The sequence below is a fragment of the Lonchura striata genome, chromosome 2 (assembly GCF_046129695.1).
Source record: "Lonchura striata isolate bLonStr1 chromosome 2, bLonStr1.mat, whole genome shotgun sequence".
NCBI lineage: Eukaryota > Metazoa > Chordata > Aves > Passeriformes > Estrildidae > Lonchura > Lonchura striata.
The window spans coordinates 84,081,541-84,099,462 of NC_134604.1; the positions used below are offsets into that span (position 1 = coordinate 84,081,541).

Here is a 17,922-nt window from a genome sequence, read left to right on the forward strand (position 1 = left end):
ATATCACAGAAAGGATAATGAAACTATTTCACTCCATATTACAGAGAGAGATCAAGTTTTATTGAGAATAACAAGGACACAAAAGAGGGCACAAAAGATAGGCAGAAAAACTTCTGCAAACATTAGCAGACATCTGAATTTAGTTTTTATATATAAGGTGCATCTAAATAGTGAGGTATATGGATGAAGTTGCATAGTGAACTTTACACAATAAGTGGTTTTATTTTAGTGCTGATGCTTGACATTTCTATTGCCTTCATGATGATCTGTTATTACACAGTTCATTTAGAAAAACAGAATTACTATGTGATGGGAAATAGCATAAACCTCTTAGTTTTGACATACACAAAAACTACTTAGTGAGAGGAAAAGTAATTACAGAGCTACTAAAATAGCTAAATAAAAGACCAGGTGTGAAACCCCAAATGAGCATGATAGAAGCCAAGAATCTGTATTTCTAGGGCAGTTCAAGTTAAGATCAGGAATTTGTTTCCTCTTGTTTATTTTCATTGTAAGGCATACTTAGTCAACACCTAGTAAAATGTTTAACTACCACAGACAAACTGTGTAAGGGCTTCATTTTGGTATCTTTATCCCTGCAGAACTGGCATGATTAAGTGCAAATTCAATTACCTCTTAAAAATTCCAAATAATTTTGGAGCTATCATGTTCTTAAGGTAGCTCACAACTGATACTTAGCACACTGGTATGTATATAAAAATAATTCCAAACTTGATTGTCAGTGCAGCATCTCTGATACATCAAAAATATTTTTAATTGTTCCTTTTGTTTAACAGAAACTATGAAAACCAACAAGTCAATTTCAGACTGATATAAAAGAGTAAGAATTTGGGTGGCAAGTAGTGCAGAATATCCTTACAATTGTCAGAATGAGAACATCTTACCAATAAATCATGCAACTACTGACATTTTCCTCCTTCTTAGTCCTATGTAAAATAAGATTGAGTTCTTGGGACTTTCAGTAATGACAGCTGCTACAGAATCAAAGCATCTCCAAAAAAATTACACCTATGCCATAGTTCTCTAGAGACTTCAGCAAGGTACCTGCCCTCTTTTCTGTCCAAAGGCCTCAAAACCCTGATGATGTTGAGACCTTTTCCTACTAAGACATTCCTGGGTTTAGTTAATTGGACCTTTATGAGAGTCAGGATGTTTACAGCAGGGCACAATAAATGCAGACAAAGCCTTGTTTACTTTTCACAGATTAAGAAGATGAGAATTAAATGTTATTTGTTCCAGTTCACTTTGACAGTGCAATGGAGGATTAATTTTTGTGTTAAGTTCTATCACATCTTTGACAAAATCATTGTTTCCTATAAAGTCTCCAGCAATGATGTTAATACATTTTTTTTTTGGTCCTGGATACTGCTGCCTTATCCATATTTTCAAACATGGAAGACTCTGGAGTGTCATTTTCTTCAATGAACCAAATGGGTGTACAAGAATATACCTTAAATTTTCAGTAAGGTTAATCCCTGCCACAAAGAATTTTCCTGAAACAAAAATCAGAAAGTGACACATTAAATACTCTTTTGAGGAGAAGAGAAACTTTTCAGTATTGTATTACCTTCACATCTTATTCCATTGGGAATCATTAAAATACTAATTTCACACTCTTTCTGTATTGTTGCATGTCCCTACAACTGTTTCCCCTTGTGGCAGCTGCATGCTGTAGTAAACAATTCCTGAGCCACGCTCGGTTATCCAAACATTCCAGTTTAGCTAAATTTGTCTAGTTAATCATTGCAGTCTAAAGGTTCTCCACTGACTAGTCCTCCTCTGTAAATTACTCCTCTGTTTGTTTCTGTGAGGGTTGCTTCCAAATGCTTGGCCTTCCCCCGCGGTGGATGGGAGCACAGGGTGCACCCTTCGGCTGGGGAGTGTGCTTCTGAAACGGCTCCCTCGTCACCACGCTGTGCCTTCACTTCAAACGCGTGCCAGGGGTTCTGAACTGAACCTCTGTCAGATTACACTACACCAGCATGCTTGAGTGCTGCTGTGCAATGTGCAGCTACACCCTTCTCATACTGCTCTTATATCACATTAAGGTTGGACAAGGCCTTCAAGAACATCGAGTCCATCATCTGACCAAACAACACCACATCCCATTGTTTCTTGAACACCTCCAGGGATAGTGATTCCACCACCTCCCTAGGCAGCCCATTCCAATGCTTAACCACCCTTTCAGTGAAGAAATTCTTCTTGATTTCCAACCTCAGCATTCCCTCTTCTGGTTGCCTGCGAGAAGAGGCCAATATCCACCTTGCTACAGCCTCCTTTCAAGTAGCTGTAGAGAGTGATAAGGTCTCCCCATAGAGAAACCTTGTAGGGGCTTCCTTTAACAACAAGGCTAGTGGAATGTACTCCTCTCACCGTCTCTGCTGCCTAAAGCGACAAGGACTGGACTGAAGAAGCAGCTTCCTGCCCATGAGGTGGGCACAACTGGGCCAACTAATGGGTCTGCACTGAGGGCTCCCTTTCTGTGGGTCACACGAGCAAGGTGGCCGCCGCAATCTCTGTAGTCTGCGTGCGCGTACACTGACAGCATCCACGCTGCCAAGGACAGCGTCGCACTCGCCCAGGGGCGGGCAGAGCACTCAGCAGCCATGGGCACACAGCACACACTGAGTGGTTATATCCCATAAGGCAACAATTGCCCAGCTTCCTACTTGTTTTGCATTGCTGTAAGTGCCCCTTCTCTCCTCCGAGTGAACTCCCCGTGCCTACCTGGCCGGCCCACGCGCTTCATGAGCTCCAAATACCGGATAAGAGCACGAGTGGATGTTTTGTTTCCCCACCAGTATGGGATGGGGGGCCACAGCTCACAGTGCTTTCCCAGCTCCACCTCCTCTTCATATGAGACTATAACCTGATGGCCGAGGTGCCACATGGTCCGCAGTGTTGGCACCACCTAAAAGGAAGCATGCCCACATTGAAATCAGCAACATAGCAGTGTTCCCAAAGTCCAAATACTGATGTGTGACATCACCTTGGCACAGATTCAGTTCGGATAAAACTTTTAAATGAGCAGCCCAGTAGGTGATGGGCTGATTTACAAGCTGCAGAGCAATAGGACTCTAGGAGTTTCAGTAAATTCCTCCCTTCCTCAAATAATACAACTGTGATCATGTATGTAACTCAAGGTCTTACACCTGCACAATAGGAAAACATCCCTGTGTCAGCCCTCATGCACAAGCCACTGCTGAAAGTTTGTTAGGGGAGGAAGATAGAGACCATCTGCTGCAGGAATGCAGAGAGAGAGAGAAAGGAGGAATCACTTCGGCAGATTCCGCACATTGATGCAAATTTAGCACAGTAACCTCCAAAGAAACCTGAACTGCTTAAAACTTGGTAAGTCTAAATGTGAGTCACCAAAAGCTACATCAATTCTCATTTCTCTAAGTGGAAAGTTTATGAAATTGGGATGCTCCAGACATTTTTAATTGAGAGAGAAGACCTGAGTCAGACATATTCTCTATCAGAGAACAGATGGGCTAAAACAGCTGTTAAATTTAGCTGTCTCAATATGAAATTGCATTTTCCAACCTCAGAAGTTACCCTTGGAGAGAAATGGTGCCCTCTGACTAGTTTTATTTGCAAAACCGACATATTTAATGGGCATTGTTTTTTCTAAGAATGTTGTGGTTAAAAACTACATTTGCTGTTGTGAAAAAGAAATGGTGGCTTTTTGATGTTCCTGTTAAGTTATTAACTTAAATAAAAGCCAAAGGCACTTGAAAATTAATAATGTAAATATTTGAAGAAAGCTAAGAGTTTAATTAATCCCTCTCAGTTCATCCACAAAGAGAGAATGCAAGCTTCCATTAGGTTGGTTAATATTGCAAAATTAAGGCACGAGCTTCTTAAGCTACAAAATTCTGTGGTTGACTGAAGCCTTTGCTTTACTTCAGCTGTCTTTCTAAAACTGGAACTTCTTAAACAAACAAGCAAAAATGTGCAATAAAAGCAAAAAAAAAAAAAAGCTACCAGAGATGTGTATGTGAACACAGGTGCTTATTTTGCAAACAAAGCAGAAATGAAAGTCTAACAAGGGATTTTTAAACCCTAGTAATCCAGATCAAAGGAATACACCTCGAATAGTTAAGACAATTAAAATTTTAAATGCAGTGTAATATTGTCACGCTGTGGCCTGTGCCAGTACTACATACAGACCTTGCCTGAGCAGCTGCTTCACTTTGACACTTAATTCTGTATGACAACAGAGATGCAGTCTTGAAAGGCAGTAGGTAGCAGTTTATTTTTTAATGAGTCAGCAAGCACTTGGATATTTGATGGCAAATCTAAATCTGTGATCCTGAAAAGCCCCACAGATGCCTAATGTGCAATGGTACCACTAGCAAAAATTATGAGATCCATTGTGCTGGTCACAGACCACATAGATATAAAGTTTTCCTACTCAAGGGAAGTACTTGGCTTGTCTTTTCTTCAGTTCTCTTCCTCCATCCTTCTGGACACAACTCAGAAATGTTGTTTCTTCCATGAAGTGATCTCAGACCATTCTTTCAATACTTTCATTCATCAAATTGTCATCCGTAACTTGCCCCTTTTGCAGTACCTTTCTCCTTTTTAAGAGCTGGCCGTGTGTCTGAAAGCATATTTGACCACCTTCTCCAGTATCTCTGCTCATCCACAACTTACACACTCAAGTTATTTGGGGAAACAATAGAACAGTGTCACTCAGGTCTTCAGTTATTCAGCCAAGGCCTGAATATTCAGAATCCCCTAGTTTTGCTGAGAATTGTTCTATTTTAACTCTGCTTTACAAATTGCTTTGAAGTGGTAATATTCACATGTTACTGATACACCAGCTTCAAAGGCTGAATTTGAATCACAAACAGGGTCATCATTCTCCTGTACCACTGAGCTCTCCAGAGAACACCCTCTGTTCCTCTGCATCTTTGAAATGTTAATTGTTTAACTACTAAAATCTCCCACACCTTTTAAAAAACAGAGGAAGCTATAAGTCTCAACTTCTAAAATCTAGCAATCAAATATTTTCTCATTATTTAAATTAAGGCTTTTCTGGAGATATGGGTAACTGTAAGACTGGTTAGGAGGTCAGCACCAGGAAAGTCAATGCCACCAGAAATTCACTGAGGGCAGAGAGGGACCCCAATAAGTTGACAGAAACCTCATGAAGCTCAACAAAAGCAAATGCACAGTCCTAAACAGATTAACCCCACACACCAGGACAGACTGGTGGAAGCTGGCAAGGTTCTGCTTTGCAGAAAAGGACCTAAAGATTCTTGTAGGCATCAAGCTGCACATGAGCCAGTAGTGCTCACCTGGCAAAGGGTAACTGTGAACTGGGCTTTATTAGCAAAGGCACAGACAGCAAATGAAAAAAAGGGGATCTTTCCTTCTATTCAGCAGTTGTGGGACTGCAACTCAAGTATTGTTTCCAGCTGGGGCTTCCCCAGTACAAAGAAATCACTGACAAGCTGGAGTGAATCCAGCAGCACACCAGTGAGTGAAACCAGAGCGAGCAGAGGCTGGAGCAGAGGCTGGAGCATGACACACAAGGGCAGGCTGAGGGAGCTGAGTCTGTCCAGCATGAAAAGAGAAGACTGGACAGTTTTACTGCCATCTGCAAATATGCAGTGGGAAATTTAGAGAAGACTCCTCAGATATGCACAGCAAAGGATGGAAGTCAGCAGACACAAGAGAGATTCTGATCAGATAGAGAAGGAAAACACAGTTACTGGGAGAGCAGTCAAATTTTGCATAGAAAGGTTGTGAAATCTCCATCCTTGGAGATAATCAAGAATGAACAGGGCACAGCCCAGCGTAACTTAGAAGCTGATCCTACTTTGCATGGTGGTGTTGGACCAGATGACCTTCAGAGGTCACTTCCAATCTAAACTGTTTTAAATAGAAAAAAATTAAATAGATAAAAATTAATTTTAAAATTTATTTATAATTATTGCTGTGAAAAGGCAGAAAATGGATTCTTTAGATTCTATAAATATAGAAGATGCACAACTTTTATCTTCCTTTCTTTTTTCTTTCATTTTCCTCTCTTTTCTCTCTTCTTTCCCCTTTCCTTTCCAAGAAAACTCAGACAGGACAATGGATGACAGTTGTCTCTACTATTGTCCCACAACTCAACAAACATAACAATCAAATTTAATTCCCTCCTCCACACTGTGGAATGCAGGTTTGCTTTATCTCCTCAGTTCTATTAGGTAATGACCTATCTCTGATGCAGCAAAAAGTACCTTTCTGAGGTTAAAAACATGGTGAAAATAGAATATATCTAAAAATTTGCAATCAAAGATCTCACTGTGGTGTATCATTCTTTTAAAATGAGAAAAAAAGGATTTCATACTTACATTTCTAGGACACAATTTACACTGGAAAATCTCTTTTATACAGGCAACAAGGTGATTATGAAGTCTTTTGGTTAATCCATCAAAATTCCTGCAGGCTATGATAACAACTTCCTGAGGATGAGTTTCTAACCACCTCAATATTTCCCTCAGAATATCCTACAGGAAAGAGATACGGCAGCTTAGAAAGTTATCTGTGCTATGCAGGGGCAAGGACATACAATCAACAGAGCAGTGATGGTGGAGCAGACTCACAATCACAATAATGAAAAACTGTGTTTTCTCAAAAAACAAACAAAAAAATCAGTTTCTGTAATTATATAGGGCTTTTAATGCCTTCTTCCCTTTAACAACTTCTCTCCTTTCCCTGTTTTCCAAACACAGGGAAACAGGAATGCCATGTGTATCATCCTGGGACAACACATGATAAACCCCAGAACATCAGGCATGTGGTAGGGGATAGGCAGTGGAGAGCAGGCACAAAGAGTCTGGTTTGAGAATGAAGAAAAGATTGGTGCTCCAGTATCACATGCAGGTGCTGAAACTAACTTCCAGCCCTGCTGATTTTCTCTAGTTTGAAGTCCTCACAAAAGAAAAACAAATAATCTACTCAGAAGACCTTGAGCCAGCATTTCTGGATTATGATGGCCCTTAAATGAAAAAATAGCACTGATTTTATAGCCATCACAAAGGTAAGGAAAATACCTTAACAGTAACAGTTGTGTAAACCATATGCACAAAGTACAAATTCATAGAAGGATCATTAGCCTTGTGGGCGATCCTAAAATCCAGGTATCTAACTCCAGCCTCAAGTTGCTCTGTCACAGTCAGGACCTGAAAGTGAAACAGAAGACAAAGGTCCTGAGAGCTTGAAAGAGATTTGTTTCTTTAGTTTAGAAATCTAAAAGAGGGGTACAAAGTTAGACCTCTGGCATTTTTCACGTCTTTCATCTTTAAAATGTCACTGTATGGCACCAAATTGCAACTTGGAAGAATTTTGCTCTCTGACAAGAGGGATTCCAATTTCCCTGCAGCACAAACTGCAAGTACAGATTAGATTAATTTAAGACAGTTGCCCTTGTTGTGTTCTGAAAGTTAAAGATAATTAACCTGTGCACAAATACATGATTGCTCTTCACACAACTATTCATTTAAAAAATAATTGCAGGATCAGCAAGTTAGAAACGCTGTATTTATCTTATTAGATCAAAGATTTTACCATGGTTGTCTCTGCAGACCTCACATATCCGCAACAGAAGGAAAAACAAAAATAGAAAAAGCTACTGGCTGTTGTTCTTTTTCAAGATATAGTTTCTTATGAAGTTTGAATTAACCTGTAGAAGTCCTACAAAACAGAGGCACTCCTATAAATCCACTTCCCTCAGAGCACTTCCATTGGATTTGAGGGCTGAATAGAACAGGTGATAAAGCTGCTTCTGAGGCATGAAGTTCCAAATTATATGTCTTTTCCTTATATCAAGACTCTCTTAGCAAAAGAAAATAGAATCAATTTAATTAAATATGTTTAAACACTAGTTCATCTTAGTTCAACTTGCTAGGGATAAAAATTTATGTTGCAGAAACCATGCATGATACTGATTTAAGTTAGAAAGGATTCAGTGAAAGCTAAATCAGTACAAGGCATTGCTCTTGAATATCCAAATTTGTAGCTTTAGGCACATGGCAGGATGCTCACCTTGCTTAGTTTAACCCCCTAACTTCCTGCTCTTTGGACTTGAATTTAGCTTGCCCAGGCTGTGCCCAAGGGGCTGGGCTGGACCAGAGCAGCCCTGCGTGCCCCAGTTCAGGGGGTGCAGTGGGTCTGGGCACAGCTCCTCCTGGGCCTGCTTGGTCTCCACCAGGCTGAAGCAGTCGGAGGGATGATCCACATCCCTTTGCTTGGAGTATGTTGGAGATGGGAGCGTACATGGCTGTAGGTCATTTATAACCTCTGTGGCCAGAAAAAGCACCAAATGAAATTGCTGTTCTGAACTGCCCTTCAGATTAATTCATTTCTTATCTGTTGACTACACAGGGAAATCAAACAAATTAGAGTCTCTAATTAGTGACCTGGGTTTGAATACTGAATTAGGCAGTGTGAACATTGCCCCATAAAGGGCAAAATTCAAAAAGAAGCCCTGAGGAGCAATCTCACACCAGGCATCCAGGGCATGACTGGAAGTTACATGGCCATTACAAAGGAAACATTTGGCCCTCTAGCCTGACAGCCATAACAACTGGAGCTCAAGCAGGCAACTCCCAGGCACTGGGCCATCCAGGAACTTGTGCATCCTACCATCAGAAGGGCTCCCCAGTGTTTGTTCTGCATTCCAATGAGTGGAGTCATCTCCCCACATAGATAACTGGAGCACAGCAGAGCTAAGGAGGGGCAGGATTGTAGCTGTGCCTCTTCCTTATCAGCACTGGGCCACTTCCTGCATGTCACACTGGGTTTGGACCACGAAATTATTATAATGATGTTAAGAGATTGTTTGTCACCAACACGGTCACTTTGCCAGACAGAAACCCACACATTAGTAGGTTTCTAAATCTTTCATTGGCTAAAGCCCCCCCAAAAAAGCAGCTCAAAATAAACAAGGATCTGTGTTAAGCAAGTGCCCTTCAACATCAGCTCATGATTGCCAGCTCATATTTGATACCTGGTAGTGTCTAAGATTCCAGTTTGCCAGACCTGCTCAAACAAACAAAAGCAACCTTAGCATGCTTATTGCATGCTAATTATTCCCTTTAATTATCTAATCATGAACTACTCCTTCAATACGAACAAAAATAGAAAGATTTTTCGTACCTCTTTGACTTCAGGAAAGTCTATTCTTTGGAAGAATCTTCAAAAGCTGTAGCTTAAATCATGATCTGCAATTTTGTCTTTAACATACAATTATGAGGAACAAAGAGATAGCTACTAGCTTAATATTTGCACATTTTAAAAAGTTAACTAAACCTTATGCGATGGACCACATCTTCACTCTCTTAATCTTTATGGGAAAAAAAAAAATCCCTTCAATAAGGGATTCTTCTCTTTCTGCTGCTGGTGAAACACCCAGTGTAAGTGGGGAGAACAACTGAACAACTGACATCTCACAGAACAGTGACAGCTAAAATGACAAGCAAAATTCATGAACAAAGTTCAAGAGGAAAAAAAAACTCTGTTTTTCTTATTCATTAATTTTATTCACTAATATTGAATGTTATTGACCACCACAATAAACATGAAAAATGGCTTCTAGTACCAAGTGGTCAGCTTTAAACAACTTTAAATATCATCCCTGCATCCCCTTGCATGCTTTTTCCCCAGAAAAGATGATCAGATGTGTATGGCTCCTATCTCATACTCCAAAGTGCTGGATTTAGAAAGAGTAATTTTCTTCATATTTGCTGGAATGGAAGTGTGGCTTGGATTTGTATTGGAAACAGCGTTGATTACACAGGGTTGTTTTTGCTGCTGCTGAAAAGTGCTTACATGAAGTCAGGGCCTTTTCTGCCACTCACCCCACCAGCAAGGAGGCTGGGGGTGCACAAGAATTTGGGAGAGGACACAGCCAGGACAGCTGATCCTAACTGACCACAGGGATATCCCACATCATAAGGAGTCATGCTCATCATATCAAGCTAGGGGAAGGAGAGGGGGGATGTTCAGAGTGATGGTGTTTGTCCTGTTAAGACACTGTTACACGCCATGGAGCCTGGCTTTCTTGGAGATGACTGAACACCTACATGTCCATGGGAAGTGGTGAATTAATTCCTTATTTTGCTTTACTTGCACATGTGGCTTTTGCTTTACCTATTAAAAGGTCTTTATCTCAACCCACAAGTTCTCCAGCTTTTATCCTTAAATTCCATCCCTTAGCTCACCCAGGGGCAGCGAGAAGCAGCAGTGCAGGGCTGAGCTGCTTGCTGCAGTTAAACCACAGCACCCAAGCATAGCATCTCATGACAGCACAGATTTCTGGGCAGCAGGCTATACTGTCATTGTACACTCTCAGCCCTGCTGCACGAGCTTCAACTTTGCCAAGGCAAGAAGCGCCAGACGATGGTTACCTGTGTTATAGACCACTTCATGATAATGGGGTGCACAATGCAGGGCAGACATTTGTTTAAAAACTTCACCAGCTTGGACTCATTGCCACTAACAGCAGAGCTTTTATCCAAACAGTAGGTCATAGTGTCGTGACTCCCTGTAGAATACAAAAATGAATGTACAGAAATCTCATTTCTTAACTGTTTAAGACCACATGCCATGGCTACATTTCATGTGCACACCTGATAAGTCCACCACATTTGCAAGCCACACACCTATATTCTCTGATAGCCTCTGTAGTTATGGCGAAAAGGTAGAATTGTCTACAGAGGTTGTTCACGTAACATTAATAAGTTTAGTGTGAAATCTTTGTGAAAGGAAGGCATTGACACTTTTCAGTAAACCATCTAAATTACACATCGCTGTTGTTTGCCCCAAACCACAATAAAATGGTCTGTTTCAAATGGTATCTTCCCTCAAAATAATTATCTTGACGTGAAAACATTCTTATAGTGAAAAAATTCAGCTGAAGGCTGAATTTATCTACAAATTGTCCTGTTTTCAGAGTTGTGCAAATGCAGGATTTCATTGTCCAATACCCTCATCTCTGCACAGGAAAATATGACTGAAATAACAAATTCATCTTCTTACACCTTTGACTGGACCAGTACTTAACTTGGCACTTTAACTACTTATATCTTAAATATCTAAAAATGTCCTTCTGAACTAAACACCACCACCCCTACAAAAACAACAAACAAGGTGGGTGCTTGATGGTTTCTGAGGCAAATCCAAGTCTAAGTTTAAGAGTGAAAGATGAACAAGATCCTCATTTGATGGACTTGAAAAGTTACCTGACTGTTTCCAGCACAGGGAATTATGCAGGCATCAGAGCCAGGACCAATCTGCCCAAATATTTTATTTCCTTGGAGTCTTAATAAATCTGACACATCTCTTGCATCATGTTTAGATGAAACTATTGCAACTCACAATTTCATCATGACAGGAAACCAGTGATTTTGCTAGCTTTTCTGTTCCATTATTTCTTCCAGTTTTATAAAGCATCAGTAAGAAAAGCTAACAACTCTGTGAAGTGACTTGCTTGGATCTTAACAAAGTATCTGCAAAGAATTTGCTTATCATTTTGGGGTTTAAGTCTTCTGTCAAATTAATTGTTCACTGGTGCTAGGAACTGCTTTCTTGAATTGTCAGTCTTACTGGTGCCAGCGATAATATTTCTAGCAAACAAAGTAAAAATTATTGGTTTGGAAGTAAAAATTCTTTGGAACTGTCAATAATAGTTTGATGTCTCAATTTTTTCACCTTCTAAAAGCCATTTTTTATTTATTTTGCTGCTTTAAACACCCAAAACACACTTACTGCAAATGGAAGATCAGTATTGAGGGCAGGCAATAAAAGAAGTATGTTTTAGAAGATGTACGAGTCAAACTATTAAATATCCATGTCTGAGAGAGATGAGCAGGATTCCATTGATGGGTGTTGCATCTGTGGATGCCAACCAGCCAACGGATAGTAATCTTTTACTCATTAGTCTTGTGTGATGTCATGAGTAACAGTAATGAAAGGAAGATGGGTACATCCATGACACAACATATATGATGCAAAGATAGTGAGTTAGTACCAAGCCAGGTAGCTCCAGACCTTGAATCCACTCCTCCCCAGCAGCACTGTGCTGAATCTGGTGCAAGCACAACACTAATTAATGAGATGTGCCACTGTCTCATCATCAGGCTGTCAGAATCCACTCTGTCATGTTTCTTGCATGCCTTCTATGAGATAAGCTTCCAAACTGGGTTTCCTCCCTCTGGAAACCTGCCAGTGCTGTCTTGACCTGGTTGGTCTTGATCTGTTTGTGTTCTGACTTGGGCTAGATCAGCTTTGTAGGTCAGCTGGACAGACACCAAAATATTCCAAGCCAATAGCCTGCAATGCTCTGTAAAAGTCCTCTAATGTTTGCTGAAATGGACATGCCTTCAATTGTTCTTCATGCCTGTTCTCCCTGCAGGCATATTCACAAGAACAACAAACATTTTCAAGAATAACATGGTCACCCTTCGGAAAAGGGCCAGGAAGGCAAACAAACCCATCAGCAGGTTCTCCACTTTCTATGATGGCCAAGAAACACCAGATGAAAGTCTTATAGAAACAATATGGCTCCTTTTCTAGCACAACAAAATCCCACTGAGCATTGAATGATTTTTGCAATAGGAACAAAAATAGAAAAGAGAAGACTATTACTTTCTTTCATCAGTCATAAGACAGATATGTATTTTCTTTTTTCCTCTCTTGATAGTTAAATATATAAAGCCTTACATAGGCTTTATCCTAAACAGAAATGTGCTTGTTTTTAAGTTAACATCAATTCAAATTACATTATCTAAGAAGCCTCCATGAAATCATTTTCTTGGTTACAACCTTAATGGGAACTCCACACTCCATTAGTTCACAACAGACAGAAAAAAGCCAAAACACTACAATTCTTGGATTCTCCCAGGGCTCTGTCTGCTGAAGACAAGAACTTTACACTATCTCTAAATTAATTAACCTATGATCTTGTGGCCTACATAAAACATTCATCTACACACTGTGCTGCTTTCCCCGCAATCTACCTGTCACATCTGCAGGTGTGAGAGAAAACACAGGCTAGACTTTTCTTTAGTGACATTTTTGATGTGGAGGCAAAGGGAATCACTCAAGAGCTGATGGTCCTTCAGTGCCTCCCCATGTGTCAGTGAAATCACATTATACCATAAATTTTTTGGACAGAATGAGAGGGGAAAAAAATCAAGGCACCAGAAAGAAGCAATAATAGGACCAAAGAAAGGTTAATAATATACAGTTATCATTTAAATGCATTTTCACATAATACAATAAATACAGTTTTTATAAGCTGGATCTTGTAGAAAACTAACAGTCTACTTTAATAAAAACATGTTAATTACAAGTCTCGTTTCTCCTTTTTCTGCAGCTTCACAGCCTCTTTTAGGCAGTACAAAGAAAAATAATAATGTAAAATATTTATTCTCCCCTCCTGGAAGCATTTCATTACATAGAAAATCACAAGAATTAATTAGAGAAATTTTATTATTGTCCAAATAAGCTATTCCTTAGATTATTAATAGTATCTGACAAGATGATGCAAAGTGCCTCTTTCTTTTCATTTCTAAAAAAACAATAAAAAATTCCTTTGTTACCCCTACCCTCTAAGAAACCTCAAACATTGCAGACCAACATTATTCACATAACATCACACAAACCCTCCCCCACACACCAACCCAAATAATAAACATAGCCATCCTGAAATGGGACAAACAGGATATTCCAATGCTTAAACAGCAAGCTAACAAAACCGTGGAGAACAAAAGCTAATCTTTACCTGGAAGTGCTAAGTTATAGAGGGGAATATCCCAGAGCTTCTCTGGTAACCGTGACATCCACTGACCATTTTCATGGCACACGTGAACGAAGGTTTGCAAAGGGCCTTCCATTGGTATGTGCTCTGGGATTTCATAGGGTGTTCTGGGAGGAAAAAAGAAAAGAAATCCAATAAACAATTCTATATACTGCAGTTGAATTAATGACATTGCACCTGCGTAGGAAGAATTTATAGATGTTAAAAAATGCCAGCCCTTCTCTCAAGTAGTTACAGAAAAATGTCAAGAGCTTGTCAGCCACAATATATGCTGCCTTTGATAACACTGTCTCCCAGAACAATGCTAAAGGGTGGATTCCAGCTTCAGGTTTGCAAACTGACCAAGTGAAAGAAAAAACTGAGCCAAGACAAATATACACAGTTTAATTGGTATGGAGAAATTGCTGTCTGTATTGGCTATTGTGAAATCACAAGGACTACCTCCCTCCCGTGTAGAACTGCATGCATTCCTTTACCCTTTGCAGTCCCAGGAGCACAGCAATGGGACTGATGGCAAGGCTGGGACAAGTCTGCTACCCTCAGGTCCCTACAGAACACTTACCTCGAAGGTAAGGCCACAGGAGTACCTCTATGAAAAGCTTTTACAAAGATGTCAGGGCACTGGATTTGCAGATCATGCCAGCATCTGGGATTAAAGAGGGAAACTTTCCTCTCCTTAGTCCTGCTTTGGAGAACACCAGAGATGTTTTTATCACCCCTGCAAGTCCATGATCATAAGTATTTCAGTATTTTCAGTATATCAGTTTGATCTGACCTTCCTGAAACTACTCTGGAACTGTTCTTCTCTAAGATCTTCTGCAAAATTTGCAGTGGTCATGCAGGAGTGCCAGAGGAGGAAACCCAGATGAGAAATCATGGCATCACCAGGGCCTACTAGAGTTTTCCTGTCCATTTTTCATTTTATGATCTCCTGAATTGTGCAGAACACAAAAATAAGCTCTCTGTGTTTTGGGCTTTTTTTCTCTAGGATGTCCCCAGTTCAGGTGGTCGTCTGGGAATTAGAGCCTTCCTTCTTTTCACTGCTTTCAAGGCTTTATTTTGTCACAGCTAGTGTGAGAGTTTCTTCTGGCACAGTGATGGCACAGCGATTACCAATACCAATATCACAGCTTCCTTTTTAATGCTGTCTTTAAAAGCTGCCAATGTAAATGATTCCTTCTTGTCTGCTACAGCAATCTCAGTCAGATATGTATTTTTGAGGTTTTGTACTCTGCAAACACCAGCACTGGTCCCTGGTCACTTTTGCTGCATCTTAGCACATTAATTCAAGATTGTTTCTCCTTGGAGGTTGTTTTGGTTTCTTTTTATTTTCTTTTTCTTTTTCCCTCATATAGTGGAGGAGCCACAGTGCTTATGTGAAAAACATTTCCTTAAACAGGGTGCATTTTTTTTTTTTCTTTTGACAGTTCCATAGGGTCATCTGAAAGGCAACTTTAGGAATTGCATTCCAAAGTTTTATGTCCATACCACACAAAAAGATAGAATTTGCTTTTATACCAGCCAATGCACAAAGCATTACCTGCCTAGCCTGCCTTGCTGTGCCTTCAGTGCATCTTTGAGCTAAAAGAAACATCTGGTCTCTATATGCCATGTCAGCTATTCCTATTCTTGGAAAAATATTCAGATCTCAGGCAGATCAACTCACACATCCTCTGGCTCTGCACTTCAATGCGATGAGCTTCTGTCCCCCACAGACCCTTGTTCAGACAAGAGATGTCTGCAGCTCATTTTGTCACCTTTTGCTGTTTCATGCTTCATCACACTGCACACCGCTGCTCACCCACAGCTGCTCTCCTCTGGTCTCTGTACCAGAGGAGATGCTACTGATGCTACTCTGTAGCATCAGCGTGGACAGGGGCTGCAGGTGCTTAAAACAGCACTTCTGTTTCTAAAGACTGGATGGTCTCTCTTCTCCAGCTCTGAAACTGACAGCAGCTGTGAGGTTGCAACACCCCAGCATATGGCAGCACTTATGCAGGTCCTGTGCAGGTGCTTATGAAGACATAGAGACCTGACTATAAGCATTGCTTTTCCTCTTTTGAGTAGGGAGATTTGCAGCTCCTTTTCCAGAGCTTTTGGGGCTCTCCAATACCCCAAAGCCACCCAAGCTCTCCCAGAGCAGGCACCCATCACCCCAGGGACCCATAGCAAGACACTTAAGCCCTGGCAGGCAGTCACACCTTGTCCTGGCCCAGGCTCCTTTGCACTGACAGCACCCCTGGGATGCATCCAAGGGTGCAGGTTTGCTTGCTGCCACTCTCCTGCCATGTGCTCTCACTGCCTTGCTTGGGCTAACGCAGGCATAGCCTCACAGCTGACAGAAAAAAGCTGGGTTTCTGCCATGATGGTCCCTTTCTCCAGCTCACCACGGAGACAGGATAGCAGCTGCTGAAGAAGTTCCTGCAGAGGCATCAAGCCCTGCAATTGCCTTTACTGAGCTGTACACGAGATCCCTTGGCATTATCCAGACAGAGCCCATGGGTAGCACAGCTGCCATCAGTGCCCCAGCCTCTGCAGGACCAGAACTCTCACAAAAAGTGTCCTGGTGGGCCTGAGGAAAGCCAGCAGAGAGCAGAAACAGCAAGACCAAGACACACTGCAGTCCTGCAAGCACAGACATGTGAGCAGATCACAAAGGACTACAGCTCTTGGAAATGACTGATATTGGAGAAATCTGTGGAGGACTGTCTCCCATAGGAGGGACCCCATACTGGAGCAGAAGAGTGTGAGGGGTCCTCCCCCTGAGGAGGAAGGATTAGCAGAGACAATACTTGATGAATTGACTTCAGCCCCAATTCTATATCCTCCTGTGCCACTGCAGGTAGAGGAAATCAGGAAATCAGAAGTGGTTGCACCCTGGAAGAATGGAGGGGTGAGGAGTAGGTGTTCTAAGATTTGCTGGTTATTTCTCATTAGCTTACTCTGATTTCATTGGTAATGAATTCAATATTTTCCTCAAGCTGAGTCTGCTTTGCCTTTTTTTGTGATGATACCTAGTGAGTGATCTCTCCCTGTCCTTATCTTGGCCTATGAGCCTGCCATTACATTTTTCTCTCCTCTTGCTGAGCAGGAGAATAATAGAGAGACTCTGGTGGGCACTTGGCTTCCATCAGGAACAGCCTATCCTAACTACCCCCCGCTTCCCTTGTTCATAACAGCTGCCTGACATTCCCTGGGTGCTCTGCATACAGGCAGCAATTACATTTTGAAGACTTTGCCGGGACACATGCAATAAACAAGCAATACAACACGCAGACGTGCAAAGCCGCTAGAGATCCCCATCCTCCAGCCCCAGGACACCGAGAGCATCGCGCTGACTGTCCCTCGCCCGGAGGAGCTGCGCCCCGCCGGCCCCGAGCGCTGGGACATGGCCAAACCCCGGCCAACGCAGTTCCGGGAGGCAGATATAATTAAAGAACCATTCATGATGACATCAGTAACACATACGCTGCAGCCGACCCAGAAGCTAAAAAAAATCCCTCACGGGAGTTGTAGGAAAGCCTGTGAGGAGCAGTGCCCGAGGAGGGGGCCGCCAGGGACCAGGGCTGCGCTGCCCGCCTGCCGCGGCCGGACCCCCCGAGGGGCCGCATCCCTCCATCCATCCCTCCATCCCTCCCTCCCTCGCCGCTGCTTTACTCACTCCGAGGAACGATTCCGTTTCCATGCCGGCTCCTCGCGAAGCCGTGCGCACCCCAGCTCGCCCGGGGCCCCGCGCCCAGGCGGGGCGGAGCTGCCCCGCCCGGCTCAGGTGGCCGCAGGTTTGAGGAAGGTGAAGAGCGGGCGGGAGGGATGAAGAAGAGGAGGGGAAGTGGTTCTGGTGGAGTGGCGCTGCCCGGAGCGCAGAGCCGCTCTCTGGGCTGATGGGGCATTGCTCCAGGAGGAGCCTGCAGGCAGGGACAGGCGGGGGAAGCGCCAGGTATGCCATGCTGCTGCTCCGTTTGAAATCTGTTAATGCAAGAAGGCTTACAATAAAAATTTACGTATATATATGTGTTTAAAGTATCTTACGTTCCTGTCCAGCAAAGCTTGTCAGGCCCTCAGCTGTGGTGAAATTCACT

The 17,922-nt window shown here is 42.0% G+C and overlaps 1 protein-coding gene across 1 annotated transcript; it reads right to left on the reverse strand.

The window, feature by feature from the left end:
- Positions 1 to 752: 752 nt before the first annotated feature.
- PLCXD1 (phosphatidylinositol specific phospholipase C X domain containing 1) lies at positions 753 to 17,589 on the reverse strand. Its single transcript, XM_021546635.2, has 7 exons — positions 17,505 to 17,589; positions 13,808 to 13,950; positions 10,431 to 10,567; positions 7,077 to 7,205; positions 6,375 to 6,530; positions 2,749 to 2,932; positions 753 to 1,514 (listed from the first exon to the last, which is right to left on the reverse strand). The coding sequence occupies exons 2-7, from the start codon at positions 13,917 to 13,919 to the stop codon at positions 1,219 to 1,221; spliced, it is 1,014 nt and encodes a 337-aa protein (XP_021402310.1). The 5' UTR covers positions 13,920 to 13,950; positions 17,505 to 17,589; the 3' UTR covers positions 753 to 1,218.
- Positions 17,590 to 17,922: the final 333 nt, after the last annotated feature.

Excerpts from the sequence above, each read along its gene's own strand:
- PLCXD1 (XM_021546635.2), bottom strand. The coding sequence starts at position 13,919 with ATGGAAGGCCCTTTGCAAACCTTCGTTCACGTGTGCCATGAAAATGGT. Across the intron at positions 10,568-13,807 it reads CTATAACTTAGCACTTCCAG|GGAGTCACGACACTATGACC; the intron begins GTAAAGATTAGC and ends TGTATTCTACAG. Across the intron at positions 7,206-10,430 it reads TGAAGTGGTCTATAACACAG|GTCCTGACTGTGACAGAGCA; the intron begins GTAACCATCGTC and ends TTTCACTTTCAG.